The sequence below is a fragment of the Spermophilus citellus genome (genome assembly GCF_964194105.1).
Source record: "Spermophilus citellus genome assembly, chromosome: 7".
Taxonomy (NCBI): domain Eukaryota; kingdom Metazoa; phylum Chordata; class Mammalia; order Rodentia; family Sciuridae; genus Spermophilus; species Spermophilus citellus.
The window spans coordinates 94492368-94510862 of NC_138188.1; the positions used below are offsets into that span (position 1 = coordinate 94492368).

The 18495-nt window shown below is 37.4% G+C and overlaps 1 protein-coding gene across 1 annotated transcript in view; it reads right to left on the minus strand.

Moving 5' to 3' along the window:
* MORC1 (MORC family CW-type zinc finger 1) overlaps window positions 1-18495 on the minus strand; it is a gene marked incomplete at both ends in the record, with an annotated part of 157963 nt that overhangs the window by 21959 nt on the left and 117509 nt on the right. Inside the window, 2 exons of the mRNA XM_081301955.1 lie at window positions 610-676; window positions 2763-2832. Coding sequence (XP_081158081.1) covers window positions 610-676; window positions 2763-2832 — 137 coding nt within the window. The remainder of the gene's footprint in view (window positions 1-609; window positions 677-2762; window positions 2833-18495) is intronic.

The window sequence follows — 18495 nt, forward strand, 5'->3', positions numbered from 1 at the left end:
TCTTTTCTTGCCCTTAATTTAATGTGCTGTTATGTCAGGGGCACAATATCTGAATTCAAAGAAACTGAGTCTGAACACCTGAAAACTCACTTAAATAAATCTGTAGTAGAAGTTAAGAATCTTCTTTTTTGAAAGCATTCTTTTAATTCTACCGGGTAGCTAAAATATCCAGTTGATTTTATGAGTGATAAAATTCTCATGTCAAGGAAAGTCTAGAATGCAATTATAATAATAATTATAGGCATATCAGGCAGTAAGTCAATGACCCACACATGAAAAAAAGTCAGTTTGTGGTTTCACAGTCATACCTCATATGTGTTGACATTTTAGTGCTTTGATTACATCATAGTAACCAGAACTGTTTACTTGCAGTGGGTAGAAAGCTAAACCTGCTCCATTTTATTATGCCCAAATTCTCACAAAAGAAATGAGAAGGTTTGGGGAAAAGGTGGATTTTCATTCTTTCTTGTCTCTGTTGTAAAATTTGGTTCTATTCTTAATTGCCTTTGTTGCTACTATTTTCTTTCATCTTGTATTGAAACACTGATAATTACTTTTCAACAGTATAATTGCACTTACTTGGAATTTCTATAATTGTAGTACACTCACCTTTCCTGGTTAGGAAATGAAGAGTTTATTTTTATTGCTGGAGTATCAATGCACAGCTCCTGTTTTTCTTCATAAGGACAGAGACAAAATGAAAACAATTTTGATAATCACACAAAAAACGGAACCAAAGGAATGTTGACTGTTACATTAACTATATGATTTAGTTCTGATTCAAATATCCACCTGTAAATTGCACCAATTTTGAGGCAATCTATAAATATGTTCTTTGGGTATTTTATAATAATTTTAATAAGGTATGTAATACATATACAATAATATTGCATATATAATAATAATTCAAAAGCCTCTGTTATGTGGGTTGCTTATATACATATTTTTATGGTGTTTATTATGAGTGTATGGGTGACTGATCAGGACTGTTTATAGTCCCTGCTCTCCCCAACTTCTGCCAAAATACACACTTGTCTGCCCTCTACTATCTTATTCTCTCTCATTTTGAGTTCCAGTTCAAAGCTATTCTGACAGATCCCCATGAAAAATGTGTCACCAATAGAGAGCTAAACTTGAAAGCAGAAAGAGACCTAGAGTCACATGTCAGTCTTTTCACTCAAGGGACCTCAGGCTGATGATCTGTTCCTAGTCCTTTGTAAGTAGAAATATAAGCTTCCTTTGGATTGGCTAGGAGTCTTGGAGACAGTGTAAGCAACGAGTCAATCTGTTCTCTTTCCGTTCTTCTCTATAATTCTTTGTTAAAAAATACCCAGATATCTTGTTCTATTAAGTAGACCTTTGTCAATAAGTTTAGGGATATTGAAGGTCAAGGAGAACAGGACACAAAGAAGGAAAGTTTTACATGGTGGGAGAATGCTGAGGATCTGCCAAGTTCTTCAAGGAAAACATAAAAGAAAACAGGTGGCCAGAGGTTTTCCAAGCACAGGGTAAGCACCGTTGGCTGTACTTTCTGACTTGCATACAAAGTAAAAAATTTTAACTCAACAGTCAATTAGTCTATAATTACAATCATTTAAAAAATATTTTACAATTTGTTCCTGCCAAACCCAGGATGGATATTTAAAATTAAATATTAATTTCAGGATTAAAGTTATAGTAACATTTTTTCCATTACAATCTGGAAATGCTTGAAGGCACAGTAATAGTTTGAAACATCTACAAAAGATCAGCTTTAGAATTAAGAGAGCCTTACAAAAGAAATCCTGATTGAGGAATTACAAATTATCCTAATTAAGATGAAAAAGAAAAATTGTGATTTCTTAGGGACATCAGTAAAGGGCTTGAAAACATAAAGTTGTGAATGAATAGCTGATTAGGTTACCTAAGCAACAGAATGTGCAGGAAGGAAGAGTTGACCACCAAAGTGAACACAAAATGATGGCATGGATTGGCACAAAAAAGGGCTGGAAGGATGAAGCCAACCGAGCAGGGATTCACTAAAAAGACTAAGAAGTGATTTCAAGCTTATTTCAGAATAAAGACAAGAATGATGAAAATAATGTATGTGTTGCCAGGGCCCAATGAGATAACATTAAAATAAAAAGAGAATGGAATAATAATAATATAATGCCTAATGCAAGAATTATAGTAATGATGACGAATGAACACTGAGAAATGAAAATATTCCAAATTCAATTTGTTTCAATTATGTTTAAATTGAGGAGATTAAATTTGACTTAAATATCATGAGGGCAAGTTTATGCTTTAAATATACATATACATATATATCCCACAGATGAAATAACTCATAAATACATATGTTTAAATACTCTTATAGATTTCAGAGGAATCATGGAAAGCAGGAAAGGAACTAAACAATTAAAATAATGAATTTCATTACAATTTTCAAAACAGATTCTAAAAATGATAGACCTGATCATCAATCCTTGGCAAAATTCTAAATAAAATTCAATGTGGAGAGTGGCACAAGTCTATGGATATTTCAGGCAGTGTGGCAGTTTGGGAGACCTGGTTCTCAACCCAGTTCCAACCCAGACGAGGGAGATTAGCCCTTGATTCTTTCTCCACCCCTCCTTCTAGTTCTGGATGGAACAACAAATTTAATTTTTTAAAATCCAAATTGCTGGCAAACTTCTGATTATATCTCAGGCTGTCTCATAAGCCCTATGGAAAGTGGTTCAAATATTAGAGCTAATCTCTGTAAAATGATTTATTTTTACCTTCGTTTATGAGTGGAACTTCCTTTTGTTCTTGTTTCAATGAAACATCAGTGCTGCTTTTATCTAAAACCTGAAAGATAACCTCGTTATTTAAAATTGTACCAAAAACAAGGACATACGACAGGGTTAAGAAAATACCTTGAAGAGCAGTGCCCATGTCAGAGAAAAGAGATCATACTGCTACCACAGTAAAGCTATTATAGGTTTTAGAGGAGAGAACAGTACATGTGCTAGAAAACAATACTGTTGTGCCACAGGAAGACCACATTACCAACCTCATGTTTACTGTTACCATGTTACCATTTCTCTCTTTCTTTTCCTTTTTTTTTTTCTTTCTTTCTTTTTTTTTTCTTGCTACCGGGGATGGAACTCAGGGAGCACTCCACCACTGAGCCACATCTCCAGCCCTATTTTGTATTTTATTTAGAGACAGGGTCTCACAGAGTTGCTTAGCGCCTCACTGTTGCTTTGGCTGACTTTGAACTTGTGATCTTTCTGCCTCAGCATCCTGAGCTGCTGGGATACTGTTACCATTTCTTTAATAGGATTTTCATGTTTCTACTGATACTTGCATAGCTAATTTACAAACTGTTATTTTATATGAATGTAACTATGTCTCCAACAAATAAATCAAGTATTTGTTTACCAGGAACAACCATCAAGCCTCTGTCATTTCCAGCCTCATCATAACCCCAGCTGCTCCAAAGGAGACATAGTGCAGGAACTCAACACCAATGCAAGGAAAACTTTGAGGAGGTGGGGACACCAAAGGATGATGGAGAGCTCACCTGGAATGTTGGGGAATGTGCTTTCTCTCATCTTCTGATAGAATTTCTGGGAAGCTACCTAAAAGTCTTAATGTGTTGCATGCAGGATCCAGAAGGGCTAGTGGCACCTGGAGTGAGGGGATGTGCATGTGTGAGGTGGGGAGTCCGGGTGGAGAAAGGGTAAGGGTGGGAGGGGCACAGGTGGAACGTAGGGCATGCCACTCATAAGTCACATCTGCGTCACTTTGGGAATGCTGAAAGAAGCATTTTACAAGGCTCACATAAAACAAACATAGAGTACTAAAGTTCTTCAGATGAGACAGAGAGACAGAGATGGGGGGAAAAGACAAACAGACAAATAGATAAAAAAGATAGAGAAAAATTTATATGACCTTCAGGGGAAAAGACCCAGAATGCTCCCTTTATGTATTTTGTAAATCTGTAAGAAGGTAGAAAAGCAGGCAGTTTTTAAAGAACAGAGAAAGAAAAAACCACCTGTCTGCTCTTTAATCTAAGACTCCTGAATACACAACGAGACAAAACTGTGTCCCTCACCTCTGTTACCTGGTGTAAAGTGTGGAGTTGTCAGGTATTTTTTTTAAAGTTTATTCATTGAATATGTATCCTTTGCCTTTAAAGCCCCTCTAGCCTGCTAAATAAACATGGTATGGAGAAGATGTCAACCTACCTCCTCTTCCTGTCCCAGGAAACAATGACATATTTGTACATAGCACTCTGGAAACTTCTCTGTCAGGAAGGTTAAATGGGCACACATGTAGCCTAGCAATGAAGTTACTATGTAGCTTTCCAACATTGCCATTTTCTATTTCACCCAAACAGAAAAAAAAAAAAAAAACCTCCCAGGCAGTAGAAAATAAATAAAACTGCTCTTAAGCTACTGTTGTCCAATTCAAAATATGTTTATACTTACAATGCAAATAAGTGCATGATCCAGGAAATAATCAAAATGCATATTTTTAAAGGTTGATTTTGCAAAAATCTTGAAAATGACTTTAAAATGTATGCCTTACTTATTTCTGATGTAACATAAAATTTAAAGTTTTCTTCTAATGTGCTGAAATCTACATGACATAAGTGTTTCCAAATTTGGACTAAATATTTTTTGATCAGTTTAAAGTAGTATATACTATTTTCCAAAACAGTTAATAGTAGTCACACACACACACACAGAGGAAAAAAAAGCTTATGAGATAACTTCTTAATGCTTTTAGTTATAATCACATTGCTATAACCCACGATGATCTTATTCACAATGTGTTACTTTTCTTTAGTGACTTTTTCTTATGAACTTGATGAACTTGAACAAGATGCAAGTATCCAAGACTCTTTTTTAATTACTATTTTCATCAGAGAACAACTGTTGGTAGTGTTATTAACACAGCTTCATGAAATTAATTATTTTTACATTCTATTGTTGACTCCTCTCCTTTGAACTCTGCCTTGCTAGGACTGTTTCCATTGAGGATGGTATCTGCCCTCACTCCAAAGATGGTACGAATACAAAGTTGACCATTTCTATTGAAGGAGAGATTTATTTTGCCTTTCTGTCTGTTCTTTATTCTTTAACTTGAAAGCATAGAAATGTTTAAAACATTTTTTTGATAAATTCACTGCCTATAGTATCTTAATAACACTATAAATATCTGATTTCATAAGATGCTGCTTTTAGTAACATGTAGTTGTAGTGTTGAGGATCTGAATGCTTTCAAGGTGAGACAAGGCATGTGGCTATCTTTGAAAAGCCTTCATTTATGTTTTTATCTTACCTACAGAGCTCTTTCATGTACATGAATTCATTTTGTTAGAGAAGTGTTCTTAATTTACTCAGGCTTAGCTGTGGTTCACATTCTGCAGTTTGGGAATATCTCTTTCCTAAGATTTTTACCTAAATCATGCAACAGATAACACCTCCCACACAGTAAATGAGATTACAGTTAAGTCTTAACATGAGATTTAAGACACTTTAGTTACAATTAATTTAACAACAAGCAGGGTGGGACTTATCAGTTCTCCAAGGAACTCAAAGGATAAGGGTAATGCCACATTTTCCATTTTGTAAACTATCTATTTAAGAAGATAAATAAATCACGAAGAAGATGAAACAATAACATACCTCAGAAAGCTGTGTAATACCTATCTCATTAACTGCTGTTAAAGGAAACTCAAGAACTGGATGTCACTTTATCTGTCTCTTTCCTTCTATTGCCTTGCCCTTCTCTCTCTACCTCAGTCCCTATTCACCAGACCAGGACATGTCTTCCCACCAGATCCAACAATCCTTTCTGCTTTCACTCTTCCATGGTTAACATTATTTCCCAGACCCTTCCTCTTCACTCATTAATCTATTAATAAAATTCCCAGCATGGGTCAGACACTGTCATGGTGAAGAATTCAAAGTCCTGCCTTTGTGGAACTTATTTTTCTAACAAGGAAGAAAGACATTAAACAAATAAAAAGATAAATATGCAATATAATATCAGGTGATGCAAACTCACTGAAGAAAAATAATACAGGTGAGAGAGAGAATAACAAAGGTTCCTGCCAGTGGTGCTGTTTTCACCCCATGCCCCACTCTCTCACCAAGCAGCCAGCCACACACCTATCCAGCTCTCAGGCTTTGTGTACTACAGACTTGTTGATCCCTCAGCTTTTTCTAGTCTTTCCTCTGGCATCTCCTTGGTGCATCCTGTGCCAAAAACTGATCACTGTGCCAAAATTGCCAAAAATTGCAACACTCACCATATCTAGCACCTCCTGTCCTCTGGACTGGCATTTACAATTATCTGTCATGCAAAATGCTTTACTTAATCATCTTGTCTCTTGTCTGATCCCCCCACTAGAATGGACACTCCCTGAATATAGGGAGCATTGTCTGTTTTTCTTTACCCTGCTGGATTCCCAGTATGTAGATCAGTAACTGATAACACACAGAATAAAAGGTAAAAAAGCAAGTCATGAAGACATGGGTGGTATTGGTGGTATGGTGGGGATGGTGTGTGTAGTGGAGACCAGGTAGTAACAAAGGAAAAGACTTAAGTTCACATTATTCTCCTTACCAGTATTCATAGAATTTAAGTTACTTAACATGATAGGACATTTTGGGCTTTGTATTTATTTGGTATCTCTTGGGGTGCTGGAAGCCAAGGTGTAGTCCCTTTGGCTCCAGAGGACTGGAGAAAGGATGAGCAGTGGAGGTGAGGCCACCAAAGACATTGGGGTAAAGTCATCTGGCCAGTCTTCTAGGGCTTTGGGAGCTACAGCAAGGAAACCAAATTCTTTTCTAAGAATGATAAGCCTTTGGGGGGTTGAGAGCAGGAGAATGGCATAATAAAACTTGTCCTTCAGATGGACTACTCAGCTTTTTAAGTTCGTGGAGGACAAAACAGATCACTTTTAGGGCTGCCATTGTGCCCCTGGAAAGAGATGTGGTGAGTTGGCCAGGGTGGTAGCTGCAGAGGCAGAAGGACAGGTTCCATGTGTGAAGGCTGATTGACGAGACAGGCTGTGGGTTGAGTGCAGGCTGAGAAAGGAGGAGAGAGATTCAGCATGATTCCAAGGCTAGGGTCTGGGTTACTGAGTGATGGTGCTATTTATTAAGTTAGGGAAGTGTGAAGATGTTGCTTGGATCCTTTGCTCTCTTGATTTCTGTAACCCTCTGTGTCTTAACTCTCCCTGGGTAACTTATTCTTTCCTGCCTACTCTCAATTCCTCAATGGACTTATTAAAATTTCAGGGGGCTAAGCTAGTGTACTTTATTGTGTAAACCATGGCTTTATCAGCATTAAACAACCCTAACTTTTCACCTTTGCTCCAGCTACATACAACTCATCTTCATGAATCTCACATTCAGACATCTTGCTGAAAGTTCAGATTTTCAGTCTTATTTTTGTCCACTTAGTCACAGTCCCTGATCACTTGTCCTCTTCTTATTTATAACACCATTTTTTTCCAGATTGCTACTTCGTTTTTTCTTCTTCATATTTTATGGGTGCATTATAATTATACATAACAATAGAAGTCACTGTTACATATTCATATGTGCACACAATGGGATGATATAACTCAGTCAGTATCAAGTCTCAGTATCTTCCCTCTTCCTTCCCTCCTCTGTTTTTCTGGACCCTTCCTCTACTCTCCTGGTCTGTCTTCTATTTTCATGAGATCCCCTACACACACCTTTTTTCCCTGGGTTGGCATTTCAACATTGCTTTATTTAGTCTTTCATACTCTTTTCCTTATTGTGCAGTGTTTCTCTCTCTCTTTCTCTCTCTCTCTCTCTCTCTCTCTCTCTCTCTCTCTCTCTCTCTTTTGTTTTTTTTCCTTTAGTTTCTTCTCTTTCCAGTCTAAGACATTATCACAAACTGATTACTTTTAAAAACAAAATCCTCATAATTAGATGTTCCTTCTAAAAACTATTCCTGAAAGTTCTGCCTACTTACTATCTCAAGTGGAATCTCTTTGTCTGACTTTCAAAATCCTTCTCAGAGTGATTCTAACTTGTTAAGACACAATTTATATATATATACACACACACACACACACACACACACCAGGAATTGAAGCCAGGAGTGCTTAACCACTAAGCCACATCCCCAACCCTTTTAAAATATTTTATTCAGAGGCAGGTTCTCATTAAGTTGCTTATGGCTGCTCTGAATTCCTGAAGCTGGCTTTGAACTCATGATCTTCCTTCTTCAGCCTCCTGAGCCCCTGGGATTATAAGCATGCGCCACGTACCTGGCTTAATACTTCTTAAGGAACATCCTCTGCCACAATTTAAAGGCTGTCTTTAGAATTCCCAGGATCCACCATACACACACTTACTTCAACATCATTGCCCATACAGAGGTTCCGTCTGGTATGTCCTCTTCCCTCTTTCTTTCTTAAAAGTTCCACACATTTTTTAAGATAAACATAAGTCTGGGCTGGGGTTGTGGCTCAGTGATACAGCACTTGCCTAACATGTGTGAGGCACTGGATTTGATTCTCAGCACCGCATATAAATAAATAAATGAAATAAAGGTCCACCGACAACTAAAAAAAAAATTTAAAAAGATAAACATAGTCCTATTTTTTCTTTAGCCCATATCGATTTCTTCCTTCTGAACAACTATTAACAGTAAGTTGCAGACCATTTACTGGCATTAACTAAACACATGATAGCTAAGCATCTTATCTATGTAACTCAGATAAATAAGACTGACTTCCCATAGCAACCTTGATTCTTGCCATGTCACATCAAAGCAGAATTCAAAACTTGATTGCCTATCCCCACACACACACACACAAAATTCAATTGTACAAAATATTACTTAAGATCATGCTGGAAAATGGAGGAAATGAATATATATAGCAAAAATCAATTTGAAATTACCATTAAGCATCTATTCTTTAGCTTTCCACTGTGAGTGCCTCACTTCTGTACACTTTCTCCATCAAGCCTCCCCATCTGGAGCTCTGGGGATTTCTGCTTCTGGGATTACCTATTCCCCTCATCTCCTATGTGAGGCCTTTAGTTCTCCCCTTTCTGTCACAAAGCAATTTTACATTCTCACTTTCCATTCTCATTCTGAATCACCCAATAAAGGCTGAATCTGCCTGCTTTAGAACTATAGTAGGTAGATTTTAAAAAACACTTTTCATCACACAAAAATCATTTTCACTCTATCACAAATCAATCATCCCATTAATCTTTGTAACAACTTTAAAAATAGGGGATATTATTATTCTTATTTCGTGTGTGTGTGTGTGTGTGTGTGTGTGTAAAAGAAGATCAAGTTCAGCATGAAGCCCTGAATTTGAAACTGGGTCAGTCTGTCAGAGTGCAAGCTGCCTTCTTTCCGTAATATAATGCTACTCGCCATGATTTTGTAAAATTGTCCCAATTTTCCTATTCCTTCAGGGCAAAGATCACATACATTACCTTTTATTTGTCTTTCAAAATCTCTAACATGGTGTTGTTCAATAAATTTGTTGTGATTAATTGGCTCATGGTAGTTCACACACTGGCCCTTAATATTTAGAACCATTATAAGTCGCCCACAAGATGTCCTTTCTGTCAGGGACGGCTTCACTAATTGCTCTTGTGACTGTCTACAGAGTCTGTTGGAGAGTTGATGAATGACACTGTGGAGGCTGAGTATGCGTAATTTTTCCTCCAAAGCCCTTGGGGCAATTCTGGGATCATGAAGCTTCTGGTACTGTCAGCAACAATCACAGCGCTTACAGGCATTTGAAGAGGCAATGGTAGATCATCAGCCAGGAGAGCTGACTGACAGATGGTCTGCTTTTGAAATTGAGGCAACTTCAGTAATCTGAACTCATGTATTGCAGCATCCAGGGTATGTTATTACAATACCAGTACAGTTTTAAAATCGTTTGTATCCATCAATGTTTTTAGAAGCACAATTCACAATAGCTAAGCTATGGGACCAACCAAGTGCCCTTCAACAGATGATTGGATAAAGAAATTGTGATCTATATACACAATGAAAAATTACTCTGCCATAAAGAAGAATGGAATGATGGCATTTACCAGTAAACGGATGGCTCTGGAGACTATCATGCTAAGTAAAATAAGCCAATCTCCCCAAATTAACAGGTCTAATCTTCTCTCTGGTATGTGGATGCTAACATAAAATAAGGGAAGGGAGAAGGAATAATAGAAGCACATTGGATTAGATAAAGGGGAATGAAGGAAAGGGAAAATAGGAATAGTAAAGAAAGTGGAATTGATGTGACATAACTTTCCTATATACATATATGAATACACCACACTGAATCTCCACATCATGTACACCACAAGATTGGGATCCTAATTAGAATATTAGGATCCCAATGCTTGTACAAATATATCAAAATAGATTCTACTGTCATGTATAACTGAAAATAACAAATAAAAGTAAAATAAATTAATGTGTATTTAGGGGAATTGCAGGTGATTTAGATACTCATTTATGCAGGATGTTTGCTATTCTTTCTCTTTCTTTGGGTTACTTGGTCACCTTTTCACTCTCATTATCTTGTAACACTGGGGACATGTAGTTGCTTTTTGGTTGGTTGGTGGCTTGGTTTTGGTAAACCTAGACATTGGCAACTCATCAGCTCTTGCAGTTGTTCTTCATTTTTTATATGCTGCGGAGGCCCTGTCAATGATTCTAGAGATGCAGAGTGTGCCCATGCCTTTCTCTGAGCTGCAATGTGCTTCTTTTGAAGGATTCCCCAAAGAGCCAACCAGGCACAACTGGTAATAATGTAGCTCAGTTCTGAGATGGAGACATGGTTGCATCCACTCCTTCATTTATATATCTTTCTTGGACCCCAGAAGATGCTATGCTCTGTTTTCATAATAATTTACAGAGAGTCCATTATCAAACCTTTAAAATCTTTCTGGCAGGGATGATCTGGTCATCAAGTTTTTTAAAATGTGTGTAGATTGGGAGAAATGAAATAAATCCATCTGCCAGTCTGCTCGTAGGGCCAGATGAAAGGCAAAACCAAAATGAAACAAAACAAAACAAACAAACAAACAAACAAAAATGGCCACAGAGGACAAAAGGGCTTAAGTTGTTGGTGCAATCAAAAAGGTTCTATGATTTCTGGCTATTATACAGGTGTAACCTAACCTTTATAACAACACCATGGATAATCTTTCTTGTTTTAGCAATCTGAGTTTATCTCTTACATTCAGAATAGTAACTGAATGATGGTTATTATAAAGTACAAAAAATTGAAAATATCAGTAAGAAAAATGTAAATGCTGCTTCATTTCAGGATCAGAAAACGTACAATGTCAACTTGGAGCATGGAGTCCATCAAGGTGAATTAAAGCATGCATATGTATAGTAGGAGTCCGTACCTTTACCACTCCAAACTGAGTCTCAGCTCATTAATTCTACTCAGTTCTTCAAATTTGGATTTTTCTCAAATTGAGTTTTCTTCAAACTTATCACTTGCTGTCCCAACCATCTGTTGTGGTCTGGCAACTGATTTTCCCAGTTGCCGTCAAGAGTGATCCCCTAAGATATTTAGTCTGTTATAGCTGCTTCTTATATCTCAAGTTGTGACATAACATGAATGGCCTACTTAGCTCTTTGATATAATGTTCGGCAATCTGATCCCATTTTTATTTTTATTGATTCTATTAAGCATAGTGTACTAACAGTTGATCAGACTGTATCACTCTGCATGCATTAATTCCCATTCTAGGGAGGTTTAAAGCTCATATGTCAAATTTTTGCTTGGAGTAAAGTTCACCTGCCAATTTATCACACAGCAGTGCGCAGGAGTTTTTAATTGGACTTAAGCAAACAACAGGGTTGTACAGGGCACCTTCAGTAACAGCAGAACTACAGCAACATTTACTCATACAGATTCTCCTAACAGAGTCTGACATACTTATAAGAGGTGCTGTAGGATAATTTCTTCTTCCTTCCTATCTGAGATTAACTGGGGCAATTTTGAACTTCACAGACAAGTTTGGAAATGCTTGAGAGAAAGCAGTTCAGAATATCAAGTATTCTTTAAAAAGGAGGGCGGAACATGTGCTTGTAACACAGAAGATAGTATATAACAGGGATTTTCTGTTGGCTGGAGGTAAGGCTCATGGGAGGGGTCCATCATATTCCCAGGGTGATAAGCTTGGACATGGAAGTAAGACTCTCTTTTCTAGAAGGCAGAAAGTAGAGGAGGCCTTAAGAAGATGATCTGATGATTATTATGGGACCCTATATTAGCTAGAACAAGAGCTAGTACTGAGAAGAAAAGAAGTAAATTTCATAGGCCAGATTTAGGGTGGATAGGGGAGAAACAGGCTAAAGGGAGGTTAGCTTTATCTAGGCAAGGTTTTTTGTTTTTTGTTTTGTGGTGCTGGAGATTAAACCCAAGGTCTTGTGCATGTGAGGCAAGGACTCTACCAACTGAGCTATATCCCCAGCCCAACGCAAGGAGTTTTTGATGAGTTGGTCTTTAAAAATTTTTTAAATTGACATTTAGTATTTGTATTCATTTATAGGGAACAGTATTACAATTTAATCCATGTACATAATGTATATCGACCAAATTAAGCTAATCAGCATTACCATCTCTTCGAATATTAACACTCCTTTGTATTGGGAGTCTCCAAACTTCGTTCCTCTAGTTAGTTTGAAATGTATAATTGTTGTAGACTATAATTGCCCTGTTGTGTCATATGACCTTAGAACTTCTTCACTCCCATGTTTTAATACCCACTATCCACCCCCTCACTATCCTCCCCCCACTTCCTATCCTCTAGTAATCTCTGTTTTACTCTCCTCTTCTATGTGATCAACTTTTTTAGTTTTCACAAATGAGTGAGAACATGTGGTATTTATCTTTCTGGGTCTGGTTTGTTGTACATAATAGAGTGTCCCCCTTACCCCCCATCCTGGTTCCAAATATGTTGTTGCAACTGACAGAATTTCATCCTTTCATGGCTGAATAATATCCCTTTGTGCATGTAGACCACATTTTTAAGATGGGTTGCTCTTTTAAAATTACTGAAGATTCTTGGCTTGTGATGTCCATCTACAGAACTTTGCAAGGTTGCCTAAACCAAAATCATTACTATTACACTTAATGTATGTTTGTGTGCTTCTCCTTCACCCGAGTGGAAGGGACTGTTTGAATTGATATAGGGACATCTATGGAGGGAAAAATTAAAGGGAAAAAGTCATAAAAGAAATGGGGGTTGAATAGCTAGGACTCAAAGTGCTCAACTCCTGGCAGTGTGACTTCAGCAACTTTTATTTTCCTCATCTGTAAAATGGGGATGAAAAGAGGGCTTGCCTCTTAGATTATTAGGAGGATTTGATGAGATGATACATGGGAAGTACAGTTCCTGAGTTTTGTGATGGAGAAATGATTAATTCCACTAAAACATACCTGTGCATGTGTACACACCTACATACACACCCTAGAGTATCAGAACAATTCAGTTTTACATAGTCACAGATAATAAGTCTGGATCATATTAGTTGTCCTGAAATGGGGGAGAGAATGGTCGCTGTGTTAATAAGACAGTAAAAAGTAATAAAAGAGGTTCACTGAAGTGCAAGAGAATCCCACACCAAATGCTCCAAAGGTCTGACTGGGAGGCTAACTAGGGTGTTTTGAAGAGGATTAAGATGTCTTTTTAAAAAACTGCTCATTATTTTCATGACAGTTTTTTAATCTCTAGAAAATGCCTGAAGCTTTAACTGAATCCCAGTTGGAAACTTCCACATCTCCAAATGATGTGCAAGGTCTTAGCAAGAACATGCTCATCACATGGACTGTGGAAATGAATGGCCAGCATTGGCTTAAAGGCCAAGCATAAATTAATATAAAAAAGGAGAAATGCCAAGGAAGTGACACCAAGAATCTATATGACCAGAAGCAACTGAAGATAGAACAAATGAGCTCAGCAGCTCATGACGCATTTGAGAATGTATTAAATGTGAGGCACGGTGGATAACAGGGAGCCAGACATTAAACATGATCAGAAAACAAGGATAATCCCTTGGGGGAGAGAAGCAACAAAAGAAGAATACAGTTCTTAAAAATATTTCTAATAGACCACAGGCCTTGGTGTTAAAATCATAAGAAAAATCATTCAATCAAGAATTGGGTGGAAGAGTAGGAGGAAGAAATAATATCAGACTGTTATAACACTGAGCCATAGCAGGGAGGTGATTTTGGAGGAGTGATCATTCAGCAATGGTAAAATTAAATATAAATTTGAAAAGTAATCAAGACTATCATTTCAGTTGAAATCATAAACTGTTGGTGTAAGAGCCAGAGTGAGGTGTTGCTCAGAACTTGGAAGAGAGGGAAATCAGGTACCCCGACATGAAAAAAACAAACAACAACAACAACAAAATCACCTTTCAGCCAGATGCAGTAACGCACGCCTATAATCCCAGAGGCTCAGGAGGCTGAGACAGGAGGATTGCAAATTCAAAGCCAGCATCAGCAAAAAAGTAAGGCACTTAGCAACTCAGTGAGACCCTGTCTTTAAATAAAATACAAAATAGGGCAGGCGATGTGGCTCAGTGGTCAAGCACCCCTGAGTTCAATCTCTGGTACCAAAAAAAAAAAAAAAAAAAGAAAGAAAAAAGAAAAAAAAATCTTTCAAAGGGCAGACTTATAGACACTATTGAGTGCATGATAAAGGAAAAACTGTGCCAATCAATCCGAATGGAGTTATTCTCCAGACAAGGTAAGACCAATACTGGGGCACAGGCAGGCGTGGGAAAAGGGCGCCCTGAGACAGTGCCCTGTTGGCTACAGTTGCTTTGGTAACATCATCACTCTCATCCCTTTTGGAAAGGTACATAACAGGCTATTTTAGATGGAAGCCTTTTAAGTATTCAAATACCATCAGAGAGTAACTGGGAAGCCCATGAAGGTTGGCATAAAGGAAAGAATGTATAGCTTAAATCAATATGTGCTGCCCAGTTGAATGAAGGCTGTATTTATCTTTTAAATGGCTAAACTGTCATTACGCTATCATACATCATGAGTTGGGATAATGCAAAATCATCCCTGTGAATTGGACTTTCTTTGGTATGCTGAACATATCTTATTTCTGAGGCTATTAAACCTAAAAATAAAAACATGGATTCCAACCCAGTAAATTCACCAAAATAATAAATATTGCTTTGGAGGGTAGGAGGAGTGTCTTCTGTGCTATAGATAATTTTTCTTCCTAAGTGGCAACCTCCTGTTAGCACTGAGTGCTTTCCTTCTTCAAATTTAACAGGCAGCAAGTAGAACACCCCTCCATGCACTCCAAGGAAGATAGGTGTTAAGAAGAACCTCTCTCTCTCTCTCTTTAAATTTCTGAGTTTAAGAAAGTATAAACTGTCACGAGCCATCCATGGGTTGGGTGTGGACTATGTTGCTCATCATAGCTTAGTGAAGGGATAAATCTGGCATTGGAAAAAAAAATAAATCTGGCATTGGGAACTTCCTGTAGCACCCTCCCCCCCACAGGGATTGCCCACCTGATGCAGGTGAAGTTCCTGCTCAAGCTCTGCCCCAAATCCCACACAGCAGCTGAGATGGGTGTGACCTGCCAAGATTTCAATCAACCTGCTGACTATAAGACATCACAAAGTGAGACTCCACCCTTGAAACCTTATCCCTGCCTTTGATGCACCCCTTTAAATAAACCTTTGAGCCACCTTTCCTTTGTCTAGTTCCAGCACCCATGTGGACTAGATTTATCAAGAGCTTCACTTTTGTAAATATATTTCTCTTTGTGTTTTGTTCTTCACTAATTATCTGAGACTTTAAGTTTTAGGGTGGCTTACATCCTCTGGGCAGGAGGAAGACCCCCCAATAAGACAATGGACATAGCCCCCATTAATAGACAGATAAGCTTTCCAAAGTAATTATTTCCTAGTTGAATTATTCTACCTACAGAGAAATCAATGCACATCTGGATAATGCATGTTTATCCAAATTAATTAGATGTCATGATTTTGAAAGCAAGACTTCCTGCTAAGATCACAGAGACATAAATAAATCATATACCACACACATACCCACAAGTAACCTAAGAACTTCAGAAATGCTACATAAAAAGACAACAATATTTTTAATATACATGTCACAGCTAATTCATGAAAAAGCACTTGCTGAAATCTCTGTGCAAAGGTTAGAGGATGACAAAGTAATGGCAACATGAAAAATACTCAAAGACTTGAAACATTCTGTAATGAAAAGGATGACTAGTAATGTTCACAGGTATCACTGCATCTTTGCTTCAAAGCGGTGGCCTTTTTTACAATACTAGTGGCAGTGTTGTCCTCTTCTCTAGCCTCTGATTAAGACTTGACTCTTTTCCTTTTGCAATACTTGGTGTTTACTTTCTAACCATCCCGTATATAGTTTTTCTTATTGTTAATATCACTTCTAGTCCTTTCCAAAATCCCTTCCAGTGGCTTCTTAAGACAATCACAATTTTCAGATGACATGATGTAGTTCTTGGGAGCAATGGGGACAGGGAGGGAATATGGATAAATGAGACTAATATGGGCCTAACACTGTTGGAACCTGGAGAATGGGCACACGGGAGTTAACAGAGCTGTCTGTAATTTTCTACAATGGAAAATTCTAAAACTAAGATGTTCATGAGAGTCATATCATGTACCCTGTGACAATGATGTTGGTGAAATTAGGCTAGTCAGAAGAAATAATATGTTCAATAATATGTTCCTAATTGGCTCAAGTGTAAGTGAAACCTAATCCATAATTCTAAATAGCATCTTGAGGTACCTTACCTAAAGACATGCACAAAGATGTCAGGCTCTTTTATAAATACTCTTGACTTATGTCAAAAATAGCAACCATCTAGGCTACTGTAGCTATTTTCACTAGGTTAAAGTTTAGCTGTAAGCTTCTTAGCAATTGAGGTAAAGAGAAAGATACAGCAATAAAATTTATGCTCCAACAAAATAATATACCAAATAGATCTTTCCTGGCATTAAATTCTAATGTGTAAAGACATGTTAGTGTTTTTATCATCACACATATGGTGCTATATAACAACAGACAATACCTTACACATGGCTTCACGTGGAGTGCTTCTCATATGGTCAGCCCTTGAATGGATTCTCCCTATACACCCTCGGCTCAGTGAAGCCACAGCACCTCTACACTAGGCAGGACATGTGGCTCTTTGATATCAACCATCAGGGTAGAATCTGGACACACTCTTTAGAGGAGCAAATGGAAAGCATGCCCATGTTTCTTGAATGGACTTCTCTCATCAGGACTTTTGGTAGTGGTCTAATTTAAATCAATTTAGAATTATACTTGCTGGAATTACAGAAAGGTATGGTTTGGATTTGGGGGTATGAAGTTTTGAGATAACCTTCAAGTTATATACATCTATATAATTTTATACATTCAAATGTATATTAAAACTCTAATTGCTAGAGATGTTAAACATTTTTCATACATTTGTCGACCATCTGCATTTCCAGCAATTAGAGAAATGCAAATTAAAACTGCACTGATATTTTACCTCACTCCAATCAGAAGGGCAATTATCAATATCCAATGCAAATAACAATAAATGTTGGTAAGGATGTGGGGGAAAGGGTACACATAGATTACTGATGGGACTGTAAATTGGTGCAATCACTCTGGAAAGCAGTATGGAGATTCCTCAAAAAACTAGGATTAGAACCACCATATGACCCAGTTATATCACTCCTCAGTATATAGCCAAAGGAATTAAAATCAGCATACTACAGTGACAGAACCACATTAATGTTCACAGCAGCTCAATTCACAATTGCTAAGTAATAGAACCAACCTAGGTGTCCTTCAACAGAAATATGGATAAAGAAATTGTGGTATAAAGAAATGTGGTATATACACAATGGAATACTACTCGGCCATAAAGAAGAATGACTTTATGACATTTGCCAGTAAATGAATGGATCTGGAGATACTCAAGCTAAGTGAAATAAACCAAGCCTCCAAAACCAAAGATTGAATGTTCCCTTATGTGGATGCTAATCCATAACAAGGTGAGGGGAATAGAAGTTAATTGGACTACTAGAAAAAGGGGAATGAAAGGAAGAGAGGGGGAATAGGAATAGTAAAGACAGTGGAATGAATCTGACATAACTTTCCTACGGATATATATGAATATACCACAGTGAATCAACATTGTGTACATCCACAAAACTGAGACCCCAGTTAGAATAGAATATACTCTGTGGTTGTATAAATATGTCAAAATAGTTTCTACTGACATGTGTGACTAAAAAGAACAAATTTTTAAAAACCTATCTCACTATGATAATTGAAAAGAAAGGAGGTCAGGGACAAGGGGGTCAGGAGGCCTAAGTTCCAGTTATCTCTATTAGATACACAGCCTTGGGAAAGTGACAAACAACTCTTCTGAGTTTTACTTCTTCATCTAAAAA